The sequence below is a fragment of the Notolepis coatsorum genome (assembly GCF_963971535.1).
Source record: "Notolepis coatsorum genome assembly, chromosome: 6".
In the NCBI taxonomy this organism is placed as follows: domain Eukaryota; kingdom Metazoa; phylum Chordata; class Actinopteri; order Aulopiformes; family Paralepididae; genus Notolepis; species Notolepis coatsorum.
This window is the reverse complement of record NC_140170.1, coordinates 115,672,513-115,696,876: the sequence shown is the minus strand read 5'-3', so window position 1 is coordinate 115,696,876 and position 24,364 is coordinate 115,672,513. Positions and strand designations below refer to the sequence as shown.

The 24,364-nt window shown below is 42.2% G+C and overlaps 1 protein-coding gene across 1 annotated transcript in view; it reads right to left on the bottom strand.

Annotated features, from left to right (window-relative positions):
* knl1 (kinetochore scaffold 1) overlaps nucleotides 1-23,435 on the bottom strand; it is a 60,764-nt gene extending 37,329 nt beyond the window's left edge. The window contains exons 1-7 of the mRNA XM_084317208.1: nucleotides 23,411-23,435; nucleotides 23,242-23,304; nucleotides 21,228-21,310; nucleotides 19,360-19,415; nucleotides 15,981-16,002; nucleotides 759-802; nucleotides 612-664 (exon numbers count right to left, since the gene is read on the bottom strand). Coding sequence (XP_084173334.1) covers nucleotides 612-662 — 51 coding nt within the window. The 5' untranslated portion in view covers nucleotides 663-664; nucleotides 759-802; nucleotides 15,981-16,002; ... (2 more) ...; nucleotides 23,242-23,304; nucleotides 23,411-23,435. The remainder of the gene's footprint in view (nucleotides 1-611; nucleotides 665-758; nucleotides 803-15,980; nucleotides 16,003-19,359; nucleotides 19,416-21,227; nucleotides 21,311-23,241; nucleotides 23,305-23,410) is intronic.
* Nucleotides 23,436-24,364: the final 929 nt, after the last annotated feature.

Genomic DNA, 24,364 nt, shown 5'->3' with positions numbered 1-24,364 from the left:
CAAGATATCTCTGGCGGAGCTTTTCCCCCGATGCACCGAGCACCACTTCCGGTTTAGAGTGGAGTGTAACTCGCCCGAAATCCACCAGGCGGCGGTATTGAGGCGTTGCAATATCATACAGGGTCCAGCTGGATCCCGGAGGCTTCCTGGATGAATTATGAATGCCAATAGCGAATAAAAGAAATAACGATCATAAAAACGAGTTTACTCGTTGTTGGCAATTAATGTGTTAAAGGCCTAATCAGTGATCCAAACTTTAACAAATGGGTAGCCCCACTACCAGAAATTAGATATAAGTACAGAGACATGTTTTCCTTCTCTAGTTGATTGGCTAAGCTCTTGATACAATGACTAACACTAGACAACAGCTAAAGATGCATTCTTAAATCAGTTTGCTGTATTTTGTGGCTGTAAAATGTTGTTTGTATTTGTATTTATGTAGGTAGTGTGTGTAAACACTGGTGGCAAAATAGATCTGTATTCTGATTTACAATGCGGTAAGAATGTTCCAATTAGCATCTTTTCCATCTAAAGATTAAACTCGAATGTATGGAATATCCTACACATCAATATGGGAAACAGAAAATCACAGATTGAAGCTTTAAGCTCACCTTATTTATATGCTGGGAGGCATGAAGAGGAGCATTCAACAAGGTTTCCATGCCTATATTTAGAGATAGGTGTTGAATATAAAACAAATACAATAAAGAAATACAATAAAAAAAACACAAAAAAGAAAAATAATAATTCATATCTACCAGTGATTGGGCGAGTCCTATCTTCACTGATCCCAAATTGGAACCTTTTGGGTAAAGTGTGAAAAGAAAGATTTAAGATTACTTGTGCAATGAAAGAACAGAGAATTAAGTTAGCTTGGTTTGGTCAAAGTTATTCCATGAACAAACTATGAACTGAAATGAAGCAGATTAAAGCACTGTAATGAGGCTCGGAAGCACAATGTTCAAAATCCCGAAATGATTGGCTGGAGGATATCTGATCACCACCAATCATTATGTTTAGGTTACCTCAAATATGAACATCTCTCAGAGAATTCAGATAGAGAAAGGCAAACAATCAACATACCGGAGATTGTCCTTGTTTTTAATTGTGTGTTTATAGGTGTATACGGTGTGTGTTGCCAGTTAGGGTTACCTTGTGTATACCGTTTACTTAAAATTATTTATGCCTATATTTATTGTAACGTACAGTATAATATAACTGTCTGATGGGGCATATAGACCCTCATCTGCACCTTTGATTGCACAGTTTACTTCTCATATTGTTAATTATATTCTTTATACTGTTTATCCCCCACCCCTCATATTTCTTATATTCAGATCTAATTTGATTGCATATACAGTATTTATGTCTTCCTACCATTACCCTGCCCATATCTGTACCTCCCCTCTCCCATGCTGCTATGACGCCCACATTTCCCCAAGGGGAAGGAATATCTTATACACAACAAGGTGTGCGGTTATTGAAAAAGAATGCATGACGCAGGGCTAATTACCCAGGGTTTGCCTCCGCGAGGTGCATTATTTTTCTATAAACACACACCTTGGGCAATGTTCCCTCTAATTTATTTTTCCGGTCTGAGCAAACACTCAAACCGCCTGAGCAGACATCAGCTACTACTGAGCAACATAAGTCACCTGCCGATTAACCGGTTAGTTGATAAGCGGAAAAAATCTGAGAATCTTAATTTCCCTCAATGTCTAACATAAAAATCTATAAATTTTGCTGATACACCGAAATAATACAAAAAGGCATATTATATTCCTTAATCAAATATTTATTTGACCATTGATTGATGATACAGAGCAAAGTCCTTACTTTGGCGGCTGCGGTGTGAGTCGTGTCACTAACTTTTGTCTTTTTAGGAGGCTGACTCGTCATTATTTTATTAAGTGAATTATCATGCGACTTCAAGGGTGACCATATTGTGATTTCTTTTAAAAGAGGACACTGTGCCTTCAGCCTCAAGATACTTAATGATACTCGAAGTTTACTCAAAGATGTCTTATCATTTTAATATATTTAAAGTATGCCTCCTCTGTATGGATATAAAATTAGTTTATATTATTTTATAACAAAATAATATCTCTCTATAACCAAAGTTACTCAACATGCTGTATTATGCCTAAAGTAATCTATCTGACAAATCTCAAGAAAATAACTAAATCAACCTATGACAAAATATATATTTTCAAGTCTTACTGGACAAAATAAATAACAAGAAAAATATGAAGTAATGTTCTAAATAATACCTCTTCTGTATTAGAAAATCCAGCTTTAAAAAATATATCTTTGTATCTTTTCAATGTAATGTAAATTATAAAACAGTAACACCCACAAAGATACTAAGTTAAAAGTGCACTATGCCGTTTTGAATTTGTCACATTTGCATAACTTGCAATTAGTGTACAAAACAAATTTATTACACACATAATTGTTAGAATGATTGCATCATAACAAGCATCTTATCATCAACTTTGCCATCAAACTCTCGCCTCGCACAGCTTTATTTGGAATGTTTTTCTGTGTCCATGTGAGCTTTGAGATCACCAGCACCTTTATTAGAAACAGAAACATATGGTCAAGCTTTGCACGCGTTGCACTCCGCTTCCAATTAGTCTCGACCGGGACGGTAAATTGGGAATTTTCTCTGCAGTTCATCTGTAATGTACATTTTCGCATTGTGAGCAGAATCAATGCTGGTCGGATCTGTCCGCTTCCTCATCCGTTGTGTGTGAGCGCAGTAGCGACGCCCACAAAGCACTGAAAGCTGGCTTCTCTAACGTCACACGCAACAGGGTACCGTAGTATTCGGTGCAACGCGCCAGTCAATTTAAATACATGCATATTTTACACAAACGTTTCTGTGCGCGACAGATTTCAGATGTGCGCGGGAGCGTTAGAGGGAACATTGACCTTGGGTATTATCATACATATATGTGCCATTTATTCATATTTTTGACATTAAAATATAAAGAAATATGTTATTTATGCTTTGCTCACTGCTGCCTTTCATTATAGTCCCTCTGTGCTGCATTAGCAACTACTTGACAACCACTAGGGCCCTATGAAACCAGTTTCTGATTTCTGTTGATTTCTTTTTTTAACGTTTTCGGATTTAATATTTTATAAACTATACAAAATTATGTTTTTAACTCAATTTAATAACAGTGCCAGTGCAGTTCAATGTTCAGTGCAGAGTAAATATATATATATTTTTAAATACTATTCAGTTCAGTTCAACTGCCAGTGCAGTGCAATAACTAAATAATAATTAAATAACACAAAATACAAATTTGTTTAAAAACTAAAATGTCATGATTTAAAATAAAAAAAATAAAAAAAATATTTAATAGTTTAAACATTTATTTTGGTAAACTGAACGAAGATTATCCTATAACTCTAGTTATATGAGTACAGGGTATCTGCAGGTTTAGCCCAGTCAGATTTAAGGCTTTTTAAGACTTTTTAATGCCACTCAGAATTAAATTTAATACCAATTTCACGATAACAAAATGGCAAAAATCATGGGTACTCTCAGTACACTCATTCAAGGGTACTACGACTATGCCTGCACCTCATGGTACCAAAGCACCTCAAAGGCACTAAAAACAAGATTACAAACATCACAAAACAAACTGGTCAGACTACTGCTTAACCTCACTCCTAAAACCCACTTTACCCCTGCCCACATTCAAAACCGCTCTTAAAGAGCACCTACGGGAGGCTGCAATTCGAAACTGGCCACCGTAAATGTCCAACCCCCCCCCTCCTCCTAATGTACAGTCTCATCCCCATCATATATATATAATATTTTCTGTTATGATCTCTGGGTAACAGTACTGTATATTATTTGCATATCGTATGTCACAAATGTAACAGTACTACAGTATATACCTGTATGTCATGATGTCATGTATGTTTTTACTGTATTTATTTCTGTATATTTTATTTCATTTTTATTCTATTTTACTCTACTCTTATCCTAGGCAACTTTATTGATTTGTGTTATTATTCTAATTCGTGACCTGTCCTGTCTAAATGTTTAAATGTTGAGCGATTTGCAGTGTCAAATTTCCCACGGGATAATAAAAGTATTTCTATTCTATCTATTCTATGTTGTGTATGTCAATATGAATTGAAAATGGGGGACCCTGATGTAAACAAGACAAACGTCTTTCTCTGGTCTGCATCCCCTTATTATTGTGTGTATTGAGCCGTACTGTATTGTACCCATTCTGCAATCTGTTAAATAAAGTTTTCATTCATCCAGTTGTTTTGTTTTTGTGGTTTGGTTGAATGAATACTTTATTTAACAGATTTCAGAATGGGTACAATACAGTACAGCTCAATACACACAATAATAAGGGGATGCAGACCAGAGAAAGACGTTTGTCTTGTTTACATCAGGGTCCCCCATTTTCAATTCATAGTGACATTTATGACATGCACAACATACATGACATTTATGGCATAGGGATATACATGACATACAGGTATATATTACCGTTACATTTGTGACATACATGATATGCAAATATACAGTACTGTTACGCATAGATCCTAACAGAGTCAGGGAACATCGCTTGAAACACCTCTCCTAGTCCCTCATTTCCATTGTAGGACTGATGCTTTGCGACCGTATTTAGAACCCACAGTACCTCAGCTTCAAGGGTTGGCGTGGAGCCGAACGTTACCCGGACAGGTGCAGATGTAATTGGTGGTAGACCTACCTGTCCCTGAGCAGTTGATGTGGACGGCGTCGAAAAGAAATTTGATATTGAAGTTGTCTGCAGGCGGGTTTTTGTAGAGGTAACATGCTTAGCGCTGTGCATGCGTGACTCGACTGCTTTTATTCCCATCGTTCCCAGTTTAAAATCCTTTTTGCAGAGTTTGCAGCGGGCCTCGTACTTTCACTGGGACCAACCACACGGTGCAAACAGAGGGTTTTCGAGCCAGTTCTCATTAAATTTGCACTTTCCCATGTTAAATTAACGAGTGCAAATAAATACAAATCAATTAAACTAAACGTCAGCGTTATCGCTACGGCTTGAATAACGTGTTACCTATGCTCCGGTGTTCTGAAATAGCTCCCGACGGCGACACACATTAAGGACCATAAATTGGTTCCGCCCCACTGCGCAGCGTACCGTTTGCGTGAAAGAAAAAAAAAGTCTGACTTTATCTCCCGTTAATAATAGTTTCCCCCCAGATTTCACAATGAAACATAAGATGACATGGCATGTTTTTAAGACCTCCGAAAGTCGGATTTAAGACATTTTAAGACAAATTAAGGCCTTAATAGTTGATAGTTGAATTTAAGACTTTTTAAGACTTTTTAAGGTCCCGCGGACACCCTGGAGTAGTAGCGAGCACTCTGCTCTATTGGAACATTCCCTATCACTTATTGTGATCTTGAAAACGTTCTGCCACAAGCCCAGATCCGCCCATGTATATAAGCGAGGGGTGTAACCGTACTTCTGCTCTTCCCTAGTCTTGACCGTTAAAACGGAAGACCAATAGGGGTCCTCAGTGAGTGAGAGCAGAGCGCTCGCTACTACTCATATAACTAGAGTTATAGGATAACCTTCGTTATATAGCGTAGTAGCTTACGCTCTGCTCTATTGGAACACAGAGCGGAGAGCCCCACAAATGTACCCGCTGAGGTCCCCTACAACCATCAGAACACGGGGGAGGGTCCGGGCCCCCCCACCCCCCCTAGTGAGGGGCGGGGGGGGGGGGGGGAACAGGACACAGACTGTGCGAAAGAGGGGACAGCACCCAACGAACGCACAGGGTGAGCAGACTGCGGGACAAAAGAGCCCGCGACTACCCGACCGCGCGCCCCGCACGCTACCAGGGTACGTACGTGAAAACAAAAGCCTGCGTTACCGCTTCCACACCTCGTGAGGTCGGGGTCGCTAAACCCAGACGCTGCCCGCGAGGTATTCCAAGGGGTAAATTTTTTTTTAAACGACCCCACGGGCGAAGCCGTAGCAGCGGGGCGCGAAGGGGCTCCCAGCCCCAGGCCACACAAGGCGGGGCTTACCGCCGAGTCCGGGGGCCAGGACCCCAAGAATAGGGACCTGGTGAGGTCAACGAGGCCGTGGCATCGAGACCTCTCCAGGCGTTCACTGGTGACACCACCCACTACACCGCCAGCGTATCGGACAGGGCCTTCTCCGCCTGGCACGCGGTGAGGACCCCCTGAGAAAGAGGCTCTGAAAACTCCCGGAGGAGGAGGCTCTGTAAGGAGGTACATATACAGTATTTATGTCTTCCTACCATTACCCTGCCCATATCTGTACCTCCCCTCTCCCATGCTGCTATGACGCCCACATTTCCCCAAGGGGAAGGAATATCTTATACACAACAAGGTGTGCGGTTATTGAAAAAGAATGCATGACGCAGGGCTAATTACCCAGGGTTTGCCTCCGCGAGGTGCATTATTTTTCTATAAACACACACCTTGGGCAATGTTCCCTCTAATTTATTTTTCCGGTCTGAGCAAACACTCAAACCGCCTGAGCAGACATCAGCTACTACTGAGCAACATAAGTCACCTGCCGATTAACCGGTTAGTTGATAAGCGGAAAAAATCTGAGAATCTTAATTTCCCTCAATGTCTAACATAAAAATCTATAAATTTTGCTGATACACCGAAATAATACAAAAAGGCATATTATATTCCTTAATCAAATATTTATTTGACCATTGATTGATGATACAGAGCAAAGTCCTTACTTTGGCGGCTGCGGTGTGAGTCGTGTCACTAACTTTTGTCTTTTTAGGAGGCTGACTCGTCATTATTTTATTAAGTGAATTATCATGCGACTTCAAGGGTGACCATATTGTGATTTCTTTTAAAAGAGGACACTGTGCCTTCAGCCTCAAGATACTTAATGATACTCGAAGTTTACTCAAAGATGTCTTATCATTTTAATATATTTAAAGTATGCCTCCTCTGTATGGATATAAAATTAGTTTATATTATTTTATAACAAAATAATATCTCTCTATAACCAAAGTTACTCAACATGCTGTATTATGCCTAAAGTAATCTATCTGACAAATCTCAAGAAAATAACTAAATCAACCTATGACAAAATATATATTTTCAAGTCTTACTGGACAAAATAAATAACAAGAAAAATATGAAGTAATGTTCTAAATAATACCTCTTCTGTATTAGAAAATCCAGCTTTAAAAAATATATCTTTGTATCTTTTCAATGTAATGTAAATTATAAAACAGTAACACCCACAAAGATGCTAAGTTAAAAGTGCACTATGCCGTTTTGAATTTGTCACATTTGCATAACTTGCAATTAGTGTACAAAACAAATTTATTACACACATAATTGTTAGAATGATTGCATCATAACAAGCATCTTATCATCAACTTTGCCATCAAACTCTCGCCTCGCACAGCTTTATTTGGAATGTTTTTCTGTGTCCATGTGAGCTTTGAGATCACCAGCACCTTTATTAGAAACAGAAACATATGGTCAAGCTTTGCACGCGTTGCACTCCGCTTCCAATTAGTCTCGACCGGGACGGTAAATTGGGAATTTTCTCTGCAGTTCATCTGTAATGTACATTTTCGCATTGTGAGCAGAATCAATGCTGGTCGGATCTGTCCGCTTCCTCATCCGTTGTGTGTGAGCGCAGTAGCGACGCCCACAAAGCACTGAAAGCTGGCTTCTCTAACGTCACACGCAACAGGGTACCGTAGTATTCGGTGCAACGCGCCAGTCAATTTAAATACATGCATATTTTACACAAACGTTTCTGTGCGCGACAGATTTCAGATGTGCGCGGGAGCGTTAGAGGGAACATTGACCTTGGGTATTATCATACATATATGTGCCATTTATTCATATTTTTGACATTAAAATATAAAGAAATATGTTATTTATGCTTTGCTCACTGCTGCCTTTCATTATAGTCCCTCTGTGCTGCATTAGCAACTACTTGACAACCACTAGGGCCCTATGAAACCAGTTTCTGATTTCTGTTGATTTCTTTTTTTAACGTTTTCGGATTTAATATTTTATAAACTATACAAAATTATGTTTTTAACTCAATTTAATAACAGTGCCAGTGCAGTTCAATGTTCAGTGCAGAGTAAATATATATATATTTTTAAATACTATTCAGTTCAGTTCAACTGCCAGTGCAGTGCAATAACTAAATAATAATTAAATAACACAAAATACAAATTTGTTTAAAAACTAAAATGTCATGATTTAAAATAAAAAAAAAAAAAAAATATTTAATAGTTTAAACATTTATTTTGGTAAACTGAACGAAGATTATCCTATAACTCTAGTTATATGAGTAGTAGCGAGCACTCTGCTCTATTGGAACATTCCCTATCACTTATTGTGATCTTGAAAACGTTCTGCCACAAGCCCAGATCCGCCCATGTATATAAGCGAGGGGTGTAACCGTACTTCTGCTCTTCCCTAGTCTTGACCGTTAAAACGGAAGACCAATAGGGGTCCTCAGTGAGTGAGAGCAGAGCGCTTGCTACTACTCATATAACTAGAGTTATAGGATAACCTTCGTTATATAGCGTAGTAGCTTACGCTCTGCTCTATTGGAACACAGAGCCCCACAAATGTACCCGCTGAGGTCCCCTACAACCATCAGAACACGGGGGAGGGTCCGGGACCCCCCACCCCCCCTAGTGAGGGGCGGGGGGGGGGGGAACAGGACACAGACTGTGCGAAAGAGGGGACAGCACCCAACGAACGCACAGGGTGAGCAGACTGCGGGACAAAAGAGCCCGCGACTACCCGACCGCGCGCCCCGCACGCTACCAGGGTACGTACGTGAAAACAAAAGCCTGCGTTACCGCTTCCACACCTCGTGAGGTCGGGGTCGCTAAACCCAGACGCTGCCCGCGAGGTATTCCAAGGGGTACATTTTTTTTTAAACGACCCCACGGGCGAAGCCGTAGCAGCGGGGCGCGAAGGGGCTCCCAGCCCCAGGCCACACAAGGCGGGGCTTACCGCCGAGTCCGGGGGCCAGGACCCCAAGAATAGGGACCTGGTGAGGTCAACGAGGCCGTGGCATCGAGACCTCTCCAGGCGTTCACTGGTGACACCACCCACTACACCGCCAGCGTATCGGACAGGGCCTTCTCCGCCTGGCACGCGGTGAGGACCCCCTGAGAAAGAGGCTCTGAAAACTCCCGGAGGAGGAGGCTCTGTAAGGAGGTTCTCTCTCTGAGGAGGAGGCTCCGCTGAGGGGGTGCGGAGGCTCCAAAGAACTTCCTGAGGAGGCTCTGAAACTTCCCGAGGAGGGGGCTTCCCCCCATAATCTCGTGGGGTCGGCTGGCGCACCGGGGAGACAAACACTCCAAAAAGGAGGTTGATCCCTTAATCCAGGCCGACAGGTAACAAGAGCAGAGCTCGACCTGCGCCCGGACTGCGAACTACACAGGCACGCCTAGATGGGCTGACTGTAAAAACAGTACCCCGGCGGCCCACCCGCCAAGCGGGGGGGAGGGGAGGGTGTTCGACATGCCGTGCACAATGTCATAATCTCGTGGGACCATGAACATCGCGGAAAAGCTCAGGGCCCTTCGGGTTAATCAGAACGTATCTGTGACCTGGCGGGCACTGGGTTGAACTGATCTGGTCCGGTGCGACCAGGATGAGTCCCGTGCCCTCACACGCTGCCGCCCCTCACCAAAGGAGAGGGGGATAGGTACACGTTTCGATCAAAAAACATCACAGGGGGCGCCACCAAGACGGTCTGCACGCGAACGCACAGCTCCTGCTGGCCCACCTAACGGACGCGAACCCCCCCCCGCCGATGTTTGCTCTACCCAGTCATCTCCCCCCGGAGATGCATGTGAGCCCTCAAGCTAGCCTAGTGAGCTGGCGCTCGGTAGAGATCAGACCACGTGAGCGGATCGGCGCGGCCGAGAAATCCGCTCTTCGCTCTTTAAAGCTTGGTCCGCTCCGCTAATCGCTCATGTTGACCCCGCCCCCAAGTCGCTCTCCGCTCGCTCCCCACTCACCTTGAATCGAGCGCTCCCCGCTCCCCGCGCCAGATCGCTCGGCAGTTTCTTTTTCTTTTTTGGAGCATGGTGTAAATGAGCTCAAACTACAACAGTCTACACCCCCTGGGCCCCTTAACAATTGTTTGTATTGAGCCGCATTGTAATTGTAGCCATTCTGCAATGTTAAATAACGTTGTTTATCCATTCACTAGTTCTATTAAGCGATGATAGGCTAGCCGAGCCACAATGCTATGGTCGCTGCCATTAACGTTAGCATGTAAGCTAACGTCAACAACAATGGCGTCGATACCTTTTCTAACAGGAGAGTGAGTGTGGGCGTCATAGATATCTATGGTGGGCGTCTCTACAGTGACGAAGCCTGAACCCTTCTCATTGGTTGAAAATGGCCTTCATGTTTGTACATCGCCATCTGTTGCTTTGACATTGTACTGCATGTATATATTACATCAACAGTGTTAAACCACTGTGAGCGGCCTGGAGTGGATTGGAGCGGAGGAGAACTCTCGCTCCGGACGTCGCGCCGACTCATTTTAAAACCCACTCCTCGCTCACGTCAAAACCGGCCGCTCCGCGCCCCGCGCCGCTCACGCTCCGATCCGCTCACATGCACTGGTAGAGATATAAAAAAAACTTCCCGGCCGACCGCATAAAAAAACACAGCTTTATGTCGTTGGTCAGACCAGGGTGCGCTGGTCCCGAAGGCTGATTCAAATAAACACCGGGAAAACAGGCCCGGGCCAGCACTGATACCAGTCCCGTAAGACCAAGCGCTGATATGAACAGCGTGTAGGCTCATAAAACCTGAGAACGGTGGCGGGCGAATTCTAACAATAAAGAGACCTACAACGTTTCTCCCCCGTCTGGGTCGAACCAGGAGGGAACCGGTCCCGAAAACGATGCTGACACAGGGTTTATATACAGAGCCTGGGGAAAACCCCCAGTCAAAATTCCGCTCTTTATAGAAGAGGGGAAGATGCCAGGTTTATCCCGGAGAGACCTCTTAAAGGGGAACTCCAACATTTTGGGAAATTAGCTTATTTAACATCTTCCCTGGAGTTAGACAAGAAGGGTACAATACAGCACAGCTCAATACACACAACTGTCAAGAGGATGCAGAGCAGAAAAGACATTCGTCTGGTCTGTATCAGGAACCGGGTGCCCCATTTTCAATTCATAGCGACCTGCCACGCAGACCTCAACTCACGGATATATCTCTCGGGCCAAAGCCTCGCGAAAGCCTGTGATGTTTTCAATGACCGGGAACCCCAGCCCCACCCACTAAGGTCGGTGTGGGAATGGGGAATCCTCCCTGTGACGAGCAGGATACGCAACGTCGGGCAAAGGACGGATGCCATCGGGTTGTCAAGCTGTGGCACGCCGTCCCTCAAACCCTAGACCAGGGGTGGCCAACCAGTCAGAGACTAAGAGCCACAAAAATTACTGTGGTACCACAAAGAGCCACACCATATGCCAACGTTTCTCACGGCACCCTTCATGTGTTTATAAGTCTCACCCTCTGGCCTTAATGTCTTTTTTATTTGGGCCTCAGGGTTAAAAGTACCCTGTGAGACCCACGGTTGCAAAATTACAAAATCACTTTGCCATTTAAAAAAAGAATGTTTATTTAAAAAATGTTAAGCACATGTATAGTCAATTGGTCCTGTTGTTCAGCCTCACAATGCTATTTGATAGTAAATGTGTTTATATGTCCCACCCTCTGGCCTCTGAAGTTGCTAATGTCTTTTTAATTTTGGGCCTCACAGGGTTAACTTCTTAAACGCGAGATATACAGTAAAAGTGTATATTTTCAGCATTACGTTTGTTTACCAATTATTTTAACTGTTATTAGTGAAATATACGATTATAGAAATCTCAGGGCATTGAGTCGGAAACCGGCGCATATTGACAGGAGGAAGTGGCACAGCCAAAAGTGAGTGTAGTCTTTTGAAGGAAGAGACTCAGGGCTTTCGAATTTCGAAAGATTACCCTACCCAGCTCACACCAGCCCCTGTCAATCATCTGACTTCTGGATTTAATTTTTTATTTCTTATTTTTTTGGGATTATCTCCCACAAACCTGAACGTTATTGCCATAAAACAGAATGCAGTTCGTTTTTCTACCTTTCTGTGAACGTCTTGCAAAAAACGGTGTTGCAATACGATGAAAAATGGTAGTAACAGACACACTATTTCTGACACTGATCCATATGTCCCTAGATTCAGATACCAAGAACATGCAAATGGTCCATTTAAAAAAAATATTGTAAATGTTTATTCTACGTCCTTATGGAATGAGTGACATACATTTAAAAAAAATATATATATAATAATAATAATTATTATTATTATAATTTTTTGGATGGAAGAGTCGCACATTGACGGGCAAAGAGCTGCATGCGGCTCGCGAGCCGTGGGTTGGCCACCCCTGCCCTAGACCAAACCCTCCACCTGCGTGAATGGCACGTAGGTGGGGGATAGGCCGACGATGCGGGGCCGAAGAAGGGGCGTCTCGTCTCGGAGTTGGTAAATTTAACCCAGTCTCGGAGTACGAGGCTTCCCAGTACGAAACCAGAGCCTCCTCTGAAACTCCCTGAGGAGGGGGCTCTGATTCCACTGGGGCATCAAAAATGAATTCCCCCGCCCCCTCCATGGGATGTAATGGAGAGGAATCCCTCCTCGGAGCAAGCTGTTCCGCAGAGCCGAACACCTCGGGCCCTGCATACCCAACACAGCCACTAGACCACCCACCCCTGCTGCTCACCGCCGAGCGACGGGAGCGAGCAGAAGCGGAGAGCTTGCGCCGCAAGTCATCACCCACCAAAGAGACCCTCGGACCAGCCATGTAGGCCATCTCACTGGAGAGGGGCGCTCGACGGCTGGCGGGCGGCGCGCACCCAGCCCTGCACGCCGCTGAGGCTCACCTGCCTGCCACAAACGTGGAGTCAGGGAACCTCTGCGGTGCACAGAGGAGGCCTGAGCGATAATTCCCAGGTCCCGGTGGTGATGTCATTCTCAGTTTTTCCAAAGGGAGACTAGGAAAAAAGAAAAAAGAGACAGCGACACAAAATGACAACTACCGGTACAAACAATCAAACTATCCTTTCGCTGCAAAGTGTGCAATGTAGCCAGGGACTTCCGTGAGGTGAAAGATAGGGAAGGGCAGAAGTACGGTCACACCCCTCGCTTATATACTGTACATGGGCGGATGTGGGTGTGGGCGGACAGGTGTAGGTGCACTGTGGCAGAACGTTTTCAAGATCACAATAAGTGATAGGAAATGTTCCAATAGAGCAGAGCGTAAGCTACTACGCTATATAACTTAGAAGCAGGCCAGGCCAGTGTTTCTAGTTGCAGCGGCGTGATAGTTCGATAACCTAGGTGGGGAACAACCAGGAGATCACTGCAACAGAGGGTAACGCAGTCTAACTAGTCTAGAACTATCTCTCTCTCTCTCTCTCTCGCTCACACAAAGAAAAAACAAAAAATCCATCAAAACCAGTGTTGTTGCTAATCATTGACACATGCTAGACTGTAATACTCCCCCCCCCCCAAAAATCGACTTTGCATTTGATATATTGCAAATATTGTTTTTACAACATTTGTGATGCCATCACACACACACTGGCATTTAAAGGGTACAAATAAAATAATTCCTGCACCAGAATGCAGGAAATTAAGTCTTTGTAACAAAAATAATCCTGGTGGGGGACCCCCAGACCCCCCGCTTAAAAAGTGGCCTGACTGGGGCTATATTTCGCACTATATTTCCTGGCCTGAATGATTTCCCCAGTCCGGCCCTGGTTAAAAGCCTCCAATGCTCATTAGTGTTTGAACATTTGCATGTTTCAACCATACATACATTTTTTTTAAATAAATCTTTTTTAATACCACCCCTATAATAGTGGGGGTCGCGGCTCTCTGACACCCTTATTTCAGGGGTCGTGGTCTGAAAACTTTGGGAACCCCTGCTTTAAAAGGTTCATGCTTCTCCTCATCTCTACATGATGGTTAGGCGTTTTGTGTTTTCCTCAGTGAGGGATTCTCTTTTGTCGGTCAGCAGTGTTTTGTTCTTGCTAAAGCTTCTCTGTATAATTATTTTTTAAGTTTAAATATCAACATTATCTGGCCATCCTCAGTAAATACTATCAAACTCCTCTGACCTCATCTGGTCTTTCCAAAGACCAGAGATGGGACGGGGCGTGCACACACATACACTACTTGAGAGAGAGAGAGAGACTCTCGTTACGCGAGTCAGTCAGTTGAACGGAGATTCAGATCAAATCTCTGCATATTTTCATACCGCCAACAAAGTAGCCTACTGGGTCCGTTGTCTCGGTTGGTAGTTGTCATTTCTGCGTGTCTCCATAGACCGTGCCGCATCGTAGTTTTAAAGTCGTAGTGAAGATTGATTTATATGAAAACTGATTTATATATAATTTAAGCAAATTCCACGTCATTCCGCGATAATTCAGAATTCCGTGTTAATATCTCAATTCCGTGAAATTCCACGATCGCGGATTCCATAGGGCTCTACAACCACCCGTTATCTGACTCATGTCAGATGTCTCGGAAAGCTAACTCCATGCTAGCAAGCCTTTCTGTCAATAACTTTGCCTATGGTTAACAAACAGCAAACAGTGAATTATGATCCGACAGTATGTTTTATAAAAAGACTTGCTTGCTAGCCAGACATTCCATTGTCCCCAAATCAATAAAAATAAATTACGTCAAATAGTATCCATGCCTATGTAGCAGAGGTATTGTGAGTAATATCCACAGTCACGATGGACTTCAAGTGTTGTGAAGTGACTGTGGCACATAGCGGTACTGCGAGTTAAACTCACTTCCATTTAACTGCTTCTGCGCCAAGAACAAGTTATCTCGTTATTGCCCGCCAATCTTGTGCCAATAACGAGTAAACTCATTTTTAGGATCGTTATTTCCTTTATTCGCTATTGCCATTCATAATTCATCCAGCAAGGCTCTGGGAGACTCTGGACTCTGTCTGATATTGCAACGGCTCAATACCGCCGCCTGGTGGATTTCGGGCGATGTTGCACTTACTCTAAACAGGATGGTGCGTTCTGTGCATCGGTGAATATGTTCCGGGCAGAGCTCTCGTTATGTGGATCCAGACAAACACTCTAGTGCATTGGATCGCATAGATAATGGAGCATAATGTATACCGATCATATGCATTTGAATTTTTTAATGTAGCGTATAGGGACGAAACGCCAATCGATTATGTATAATATGCATCGGAGCCTATAACTCGCATTCTAGGAATTACTGCAGACCACTCTAAAAACACTTATATTCACGACGGTATTAAACGACAATGTATGAATGGAAAAATATAACATTCCCACATCTAGAACGATAGATACCCGATGTTGAATGGGCCATAGTAATGTCGATATAGCTATAATATTTAAAAAGTTATAGCCCTGCAAAGAAGGTGAGCGACTCCATAGACTTACAGCGCTGGCAGTAGAGCTATAAGATGCTCAAACTGCGTGGCAGAGATTGTGTTAAGAGGCATATAGACACGTTACCAAGCAGTGAATTAACTTCTTGGTATAGCGGTCTGTGATGTCACCCGCGGTGCGGGCGCCCCGGGTTCGAATCTCCCTCGGGGCATCGAAGTTTAACACACAACGCAGAGATGGCAATACGAGACCGGTTACACCTAGTGACTTTCAAACTAATGTCAAATCTCACAGAGTACTTTTCCACCCCTTTTCAACATCAATGGCAGTGTGAATGGTTTTAGTTAATTAGCCAAAACACACTGTATACAACTACGAACACAAAATACATTAAAAAGACAATCTCTGGTAATGTTCTTTAACATCAGCTTGGTGTTGGGTCCTGAGTCTCAAATGTACTCCTATAGACTCAAATATACAATGTGATTATGTAGCTTACCTCTTGTCAACATTCTCTGTTGCTGTGGAATATATATAGGAAAATGTCATTAACAGATTGTTTAAATTAGACGAAGTGATATTCATAATGTCCTGTAAATGTTTTACCTGTAACAGTATGACCCACTTTAAGAGCAGTGTTTCCCACCTAGACTGTGGCGGCCCGCAGAATATTTTTTATTTTACAAATTTCTTTTTAATATAAAGTTTACCAATAGGGATGCATCAGTAGTACTGGCAGTGGTAGTAGTCGTAATAGTAATCCACTATATTTTTTTATTTTCTAAAAAATAAACCAGTTCAACACAAGTAACCACTGTTCTTTGATGGCTCAAATGTATGCTCTAGTCCAGTGGTTCCCAAACCTCTCCTCAGACACCCCAGCCGTTCCATGCATTCGTTAAATTCCACCACCAGCACGCGTCTATGCCTTCTACAACGCTGTTCGGTTTCCGGGTTCCTCTGATTGGCCACTAAGCCCATGTGACCCTACGCTAGCACGCCCCCCTTATGGCTGAGAGCAGTGGCAGGCAGAGATAGGGCTGGGCGATATGACGATATTATATAAATATCGGGTACAGTTCATTAACGATACACTTTTTCAACGTATCGTGGATATCGTGATGTTTTGCCCAAGAGGATTGTGTCGCGTCAATCTGTCCACACGTTACTCGTTCATATCTCAGCCTGTGCTGAGATATGCCCATTCCGCGGTCTGTTAATAAAGTTTTCAATCAGACGGATGTATGGAAAGGCTTTTATTATAACATTCGTTGTAGTAAAATCATTATGCCTCATTTAGTCATCCAGTGAAGCACTGGTCTCCTACTCGACGGCCGCGGGGAGCTAACGTTAGTAGCTTTGTTGATGTTTGTTCAGCACACGGGACATTCAGGAAGTCAAAAAATAATAACGCTTGACGATTGGTGCTAAGAACAGCAGGGCGGGTGCAAGCGGTGTGACGTCATTGGCAGACTCGACTGTCAATCAAAATGATTATGTTTCCGTCAGAATGAATGAATGAAAACTGTATTAAAAGGTTGCAGAATGGGTACAATACAGTACAGGAGGATGAAGACCAGAAAAAGACTTTCGGCTTTTTTACATAAGGGTCCTCCATTTTCAATTCATCAAAACATTTAGAGACATACATATATACAGTAGTTTCATAAAAATGCTAAAATGCTATTTATTTATTTATTGATTGATTGATTTAAAACTTTAACATATTGCAGAATGGGTACAGTACAGCTCAATACATACAATTGTTAAGGGGATGCAGACCAGAGAAAGACTTTAGTCTTGTTTACATCAGGGTCCCCCATTTTCAATTCATCATATTTCATATCTAAATCATATAATATCTCATATGCAATATATAATCTAATAATCTAAATCTAATATAAAAATGCTAAATGCATGGGTATTTTATTTTGTCTTTAATGTTAGCTTGCAAACTCAAATACTGTCTTGGTAAGCCTCATAATGAATTGTTTGGGGTAAAAAAGAAAAACATCGTGATGTGTATCGTGTATCGCCGAAAGGTCAGAAAATATCGTGATATCATATTTAGGCCATATCGCCCAGCCCTAGGCAGAGAGCCTTGCTACTACTAGCCGAGTGATGAATGCAAATGTTTCTGTTTCACCTAACAACACTATTGCTCCGTGATCATAGCCATCCATCTCTAAAGCTAACCACTATTTGTAAAAGCCACAACCACGTTACCATATGTAATAATGTAAATCATTGTGTCGTTGTACATATTGTGTATACACCGTTAGAAGCTAACGTAGCTTAGCTTGGTAGCTATGGTTGTGCTAACGCCATACCCCGACACCAAGCTCGTTAGCCAGCATGAATGCCCGATGTAGAAGGCATAGACGCAGGTCGCTTGTTGGCCGGCATGAGTGCCCGATTTGGGGTGGTTCTCTCCTCTTTGTGTGCCTTTGTCCTCGCGGGTGTTCTGCCGGGGGAGCTTGTGGACGCGACAATAGTGGTGGTTGTAGGGTGTTTGAGCTTGTAGCGTTAGTTAGCTCATAGCTATCGTTAGCTTCTAACGGTGTATACACAATATGTACAACGACACAATGATCAAACACCTTATAACTACTACTATTGTCATGTCCATAAGTTCCCTGGCAGAATACTTGCGAGGACAAGGGTATACAAAATCGGGCATTCATGCTGGCTAACAAGCTGGGTGTCGGGGTATGGCATTAGCACAACAATAGCTACCAAGCTAAGCTACATTAGCTTCTAACGGTGTATACACAATATGTACAACGACACAATGATTTACATTATTACATATGGTAACGTAGTTGTGGCTTTTACAAATAGTGGTTAGCTTTAGAGATCATAAGTTCCCTGGCAGAATACTTGTGAGGACAAGGGTATACAAAATCGGGCATTCATGCTGGCTAACAAGCTGGGTGTCGGGGTATGGCGTTAGCACAACAATAGCTACCAAGCTAAGCTACGTTAGCTTCTAACAGACAGATACATTTTCATTCATCACTCGGCTAGTAGTAGCAAGGCTCTCTGCCTGCCACCACTCTCAGCCATAAGGGGGGCGTGCTAGCGTAGGGTCAAGTGGGCTTAGTGGCTAATCAGAGGAACCCGGAAACCGAACAGCGTTGTAGAAGGCATAGACGCCACCAGCACACCTGATTCAACTAATAAAGGGCTAGTTAAGTTGAATCAGGTGTGCTGGTGGTGGAATTTAACAAATACATTGAACGGCTGGGGTGCTTCGAGGAGAGGATTGGGAAGCACTAGTCTAGTCGATTTTGTGTTTTGAGCACAAAGTTCATCATAGATCTAGCCTCTTTATTTTGCTCTTAAAGTGCACCAGATTGATGCATTTAACTTTAAAATGTACCAAAAAAAAAAGGTCCCCCATAGTCTCTGAAAATCCTGTGGGAAACACTGAAGAGCCAATCCCAACAGACCTAAATAAGCCTAATGTAATGTATACTAAACCATGGAGATCTGACCAAATCCATCTCAACTAAATGTCTTTAAATGGGTGTAGACTCTTACACTGACGTACACTGTAGACAATATTCCAAAAAGACTGCTTCAAACAAGGAAAATGTAATTAGACAATTACAGTTTCATTTTGACATCACACTTCCAATTATCATGCCGTCTAATTCAATGAACTTCAACTGGATTAACATGATTTCCCATACCTATGCAGATATTGGGATTTATATTGATAATCAAATCAATTAAGATTAATGTGATACATTTCTTCCCATATCACCCAGCCCTAGTAATGAGCTTAAACTAAACCACAACAACATCATGACCAGAGCATCACTAGAGAGGGCTTGTAGAGAACTAATGTAACAATATAACCAGAGCATACTCACTAGAGGTCGAGAGGGCTTGTAGAGGTCTACTGTCAGATAATAAATTGTCCAGATCCCTGTGAATCAAAGAGTGTGGTTCAAACTGGTTCAATCAACAACAATGTTTGTGAATTAAAGGACCATACCAATCATCCAAATTATGGGGTTTAGCCCATTTACTGATCAGCACAGATTTTACATTACCCCTGATTGTTTTTCTGAGCATACTGTACCTTACTTTTTTAGATATAAAAATGTAGCTTTGTTTAAAGCTTTGCGATAGGATTTTGTAAACATATAGGATCTTGTAAACAAATCACTGTAAAAGCATACACACTGCATAGAAATGAGGCATTTTCTTTTGAAAATGGCTTTGAAGCATTCGGGTGAGCCCTAACGTTTTAGACAACCTGGTCTCTAGGGTATGAAGGTGTTTGGACAGCCTGGTCTCTAGGGTATGAAGGTGTTTGGACAGCCTGGTCTCTAGGGTATGAAGGTGTTTGGACAGCCTGGTCTCTAGGGTATGAAGGCGTTTGGACAGCCTGGTCTCTAGGGTATGAAGGTGTTTAGACAGCCTGGTCTCTAGGGCAGGGGTCAGCAACCTTTTTGACATGGAGTGCCTGTTTGAAATATAGTTGTAACTAGTGTGCCTCAACAATATTCCATGCATCGTAATACACCTCCGATACACCTCCGATGCCGACTGGATATCAATTGAGGGGGAATACGCACAGCTATCCGCCATTTGGATCTACCTACCTATTCGAAAAAACATTATCTGCACTGACTTATATAAAGAATAAGTACAGATCACATCTGAATGAATGTGGAGGATGATATCCGAGTCGCTGTCTCCAAAATTAAACCCAAACTGGACTTGTTGTGCTTCAAGCATATGCCCATCCATCTCATTAGGTGAGTTGAACATTAGCCTTCTAAATGAAATGCGCTATATGTATTCATTTTATGGTTGTTTGATTATTGTGTTATTTTAACTTGTCTGATATATTCTACAATCTGTTAATAAAGTTTTCAATCAATCAATGCAGTTAGAAAATCATGGTTTTCTGGGATCGACACCTCCCCCTTTTCAGGTAAAACGGCCACGCGCAATTATCCTGATTACTGAAGTCTGGTTCGAATTAACGAGATCGAATCAGCCTTCTAGAAACCAAGATAGCCTGACTTCAATCATCGGGTTAATTTAAGCTGGCTAATGGGACTTTTGATTGACTTAGTTGAAGCAAGTACGGGGAATGGGGCCCTGGTCTCTAGGGTATCAAGACGTATGAACAGCCTGATCTAGTGTCAAGACGTTTGGACAGCCTGGTCTAGAGTCAAGACGTTTAGAAAGCCTGGTCTAGTGTCAAGACATTTAGACAGCCTGGTCTAGTGTCAAGACGTTTAGACAGCCTGGTCTAGTGTCAAGACGTTTAGACAGCCTGGTCTAGTGTCAAGACGTTTAGACAGCCTGGTCTAGTGTCAAGACGTTTAGACAGCCTGGTCTAGTGTCAAGACGTTTAGACAGCGTGGTCTCTAGGGTTGGGCATCGTTTGGATTTGAACGATTCCGATTCTCCATTTCGATTCCTGTTCTAAACGATTCTCGATTCCGATGCTTTGAGGTGCAGGTCAAAACAGGTCACATCTTATTTGGCAGGAGAATAAAAAAAAAATTACCGGTAATCCCTTTTTTTTTTTTTTAATATATACTATTCACATCGTCAGTTGACTTGATACAGTTTAATTTGTTTGCTGTACTGTAGGGTATTAATTAACAAAGTAATTTATAATTACAAATTTTATTTAAGTTAGGAACCGGTTCTCGGTTCCCAACCCTAGTGGTCTCTAGGGCATCAAGACATTTGGACAGTCTAGGGTTTCACTTACTTTGAAAACAGCAGGACATCGTTAGCAGGGGCAAAACTGACTCTTCTCGAATTCCTCTTTTCCACAGGTTTTGCAACTTCCACCTTCATAAGAATAAGAATTAAACAACACAAATGTTAAACAAAATATATACATTTGTGCACAGTTCTAATTTTGTTCTAATTACATTTTAATAAATACACAGTCTTGCTTGTAGGATCATATGTTATGTAATACTGATTGTAATCTATGATGCTGAACTGAAGCGCTGGGAAGAACAGCCAGTTTACTTTTCGGCGCCCATGTTAAGTTAACCAATTGTACATGTGATTGGATCAAAAGCTCTTGTTGACCGGCATGGAGAAATGGCTTTTGGTGTGAACAGCCAGGCTCCTGTTTGAACGAGAATGATGCTTCACAGCGCTTCGGCGTCTGTTGTATCTCTAGAGTAAGAGTCTAAAATTCTACAGGCAGGACTGTCCTCCAAGGGTTAGCGTTAAATAAGAGTGTCAGGGGGTTGGATATAGGCTTGTTGCGATAATTACAATATCAACTTATCGTACATTATATGCACGTAAACTTTATCATTTTGCTGACCTTGACCATTGTGTTTACATGAATGTTTGTTTACAGTTCACATAAGAATGTGACAGTTTGAACCAGTTGCACTGCAATCGGTCTGTGTTTAACACTTTGAGTGCCAACAACAAGATTTCTCATTAGTTCATGCCAACCGTTCAGTGGCAGTGAGACGAGAGATCTCGTTTTTGACATTTTTTTTTTTTTTTTTGCGATTTCCATTCAGATTTCATCAATCTAGCCTCACGTTACCACTGGAACTCTCTCTGAGCTCCATTGGGAAAATAGCGACCCCTATCGTCTCTCCGGATGGTACTGCACCCCTTTGGATTGGATTGAATGAAACGGATGGAAAAAAAAAGTCCTGCTTCCAAATTTTACTTGTCAGACAAGTAACCCGAGACGATCGAAGTCATTGCCGAGCCGCAGAACTGCGGATAATGTGTGTTTCCAGTACAGAGCGTTGGATCAATAAACACGATCGATATTTGGAATGGCGATCAGGAATTGGAATCATCTTTTTGGAGAACATCTGATCTGAGGTAAGGAATCTATTTTACCAGTCTTGGGATAATCAGAGCTTTTTTCACAGATATATCAACGTGGGCCCTATGTGTGTGTGTGTGCGTGTGTGCTGATCAGGAAATGGATAATCGATTTTTCAGCCCGCTTCTATAGCGTGCATAAGTACACATATACTATCAATAATTAGCGTTTATTTGAAAACGATTCATAAATAGGCCGAAAAATGACTGTTTTTTGTGTATTCCAGTTAAGGGCGATTATCACAGAATCTTCTGAAATGTTCTGGAATGGTATAAAACGGAAATGAACCGATTATAAAACAATCCGTTTCGACAATGTTGACTGCAAACAAGTCATTGATAAGCGACGGCCATATTATACACATACATAATTTAAGATATAGTTTATGCATTCGCAAATATGAGAGCTCTATCATTGAAGTGGGTGGTGGCACGCAACGGGGTTCCGGGGCACCGCATTGCTGGCACTGAAAGTGTTAATGAACCATTCGATTTCACCCGCACGAGTTCCACTGAGTCAAATATGAACTGCACCCCCCCCCCCCCCCCCCCAAAAAGGTTGCATATACACACACACAACCATTTTGTTTGCTATCATTTTGTTAGCCTGAAATGGCAACTTTGGCTGCAGCAAAATAAAGTGAGATGCTCACGTTAAATTATCAATATATCACAGTGGCATACAATAGTCTTAAAATTACAATAATATTGTTTATCTCAATTATTTCTGGGGGCCTGGGTTAGATAGGACTATCAGAGGGGGGACTAGGGTTAGATAGAACTATCAGATGGGGGTTATAGGACTGATCATGAAAAATGAAGTCATTGCTTAACTATATGAACAAAGAGTTAATGAAGACAAATAATATATTCAATACAGGTCAAACTCTCTCGGATTCAGAACTCCCTACCTGCCGCTGTGATTGTTGCTCTGAGTTAAAGACTCTAGCAGGTGTCCGTGGTGCTTTTAGAATCTGAAAAGGGAAAAACACGTTACAAAAAGGTGCTTCGTTTGTGGCTGGAAGTGAGGATATCAAAATAATTTCTGCACTTAAAACAAAAACTATATATAGCACTCACCGAGGAAATGCGACGCCGCCCCGCGTTTTCACTGCAATATAAAAAAAGGAAAAATGTGGATCATTCAAATATTGTGGTGCCCAACAGATGCCTTGGCATACAAATCATATTCTACAGAAAATCTACAGATTCTACAGATCCTTTTTTAATAAGTACACAAAAAATACCATTCCCTCTGGTATTGTGAATTGAATTGAAAACCTTTATTTATCCCTGTATGGAGATTCAGGTGTCCATCACAGCATCAACAGCAATTAATACAAGATGGCCATAATAAATAGAGCTAAAAAGTGGTGAAGGGAGAAAGAGTCTATTCAGGTTGTTGGTGTTACAGTCCACATATCAGATCCTCTAGTCTGCGGCAGAATCGAATCACAACTGCAATATCAGTCAATAGAATCACAATATGATATATTTTCCATATGTTCAGCACTAGATAACAGGAATAAAATACTGGCCTCATACTCGTTTTGGTTTGGGGGTAAACTAGACTAAATAATTATCTCTTTCTACCAGTGGTGGCAGTGTTATTGCTTTGACAGCCCACCTAATGTTGAATGACTATAGATTAGAGTAAACAAACACTGACTGAGCTGTTACATGTTAAGTTGCATCTTTGGTAAATTATATGACTAGGGATGGACAGATAGTACTTTTTTCATTGCTGATGCCGATTCTACCAAGTATCGTTTGATACAGTTTATTACTTCTAATTAACAATAATGAAGACAATGTGGACAAAATGATTATTGTGACAAAATAGATTTTCACCATTAGAGAGATCCAACATCTTTCTATGTGGCATAAATGCAGAAAATCTGGTTATTTTGCTTTGATTTCTGTTATACATGGTTCTTGGTGTGGGTTTTCAGTGTTGGGGGAAATGATCATAATAGGAAGATCCCATGTCAGCCTGATATCAGATACCAGTATTGTTAATAGTGCAGCCCTGTA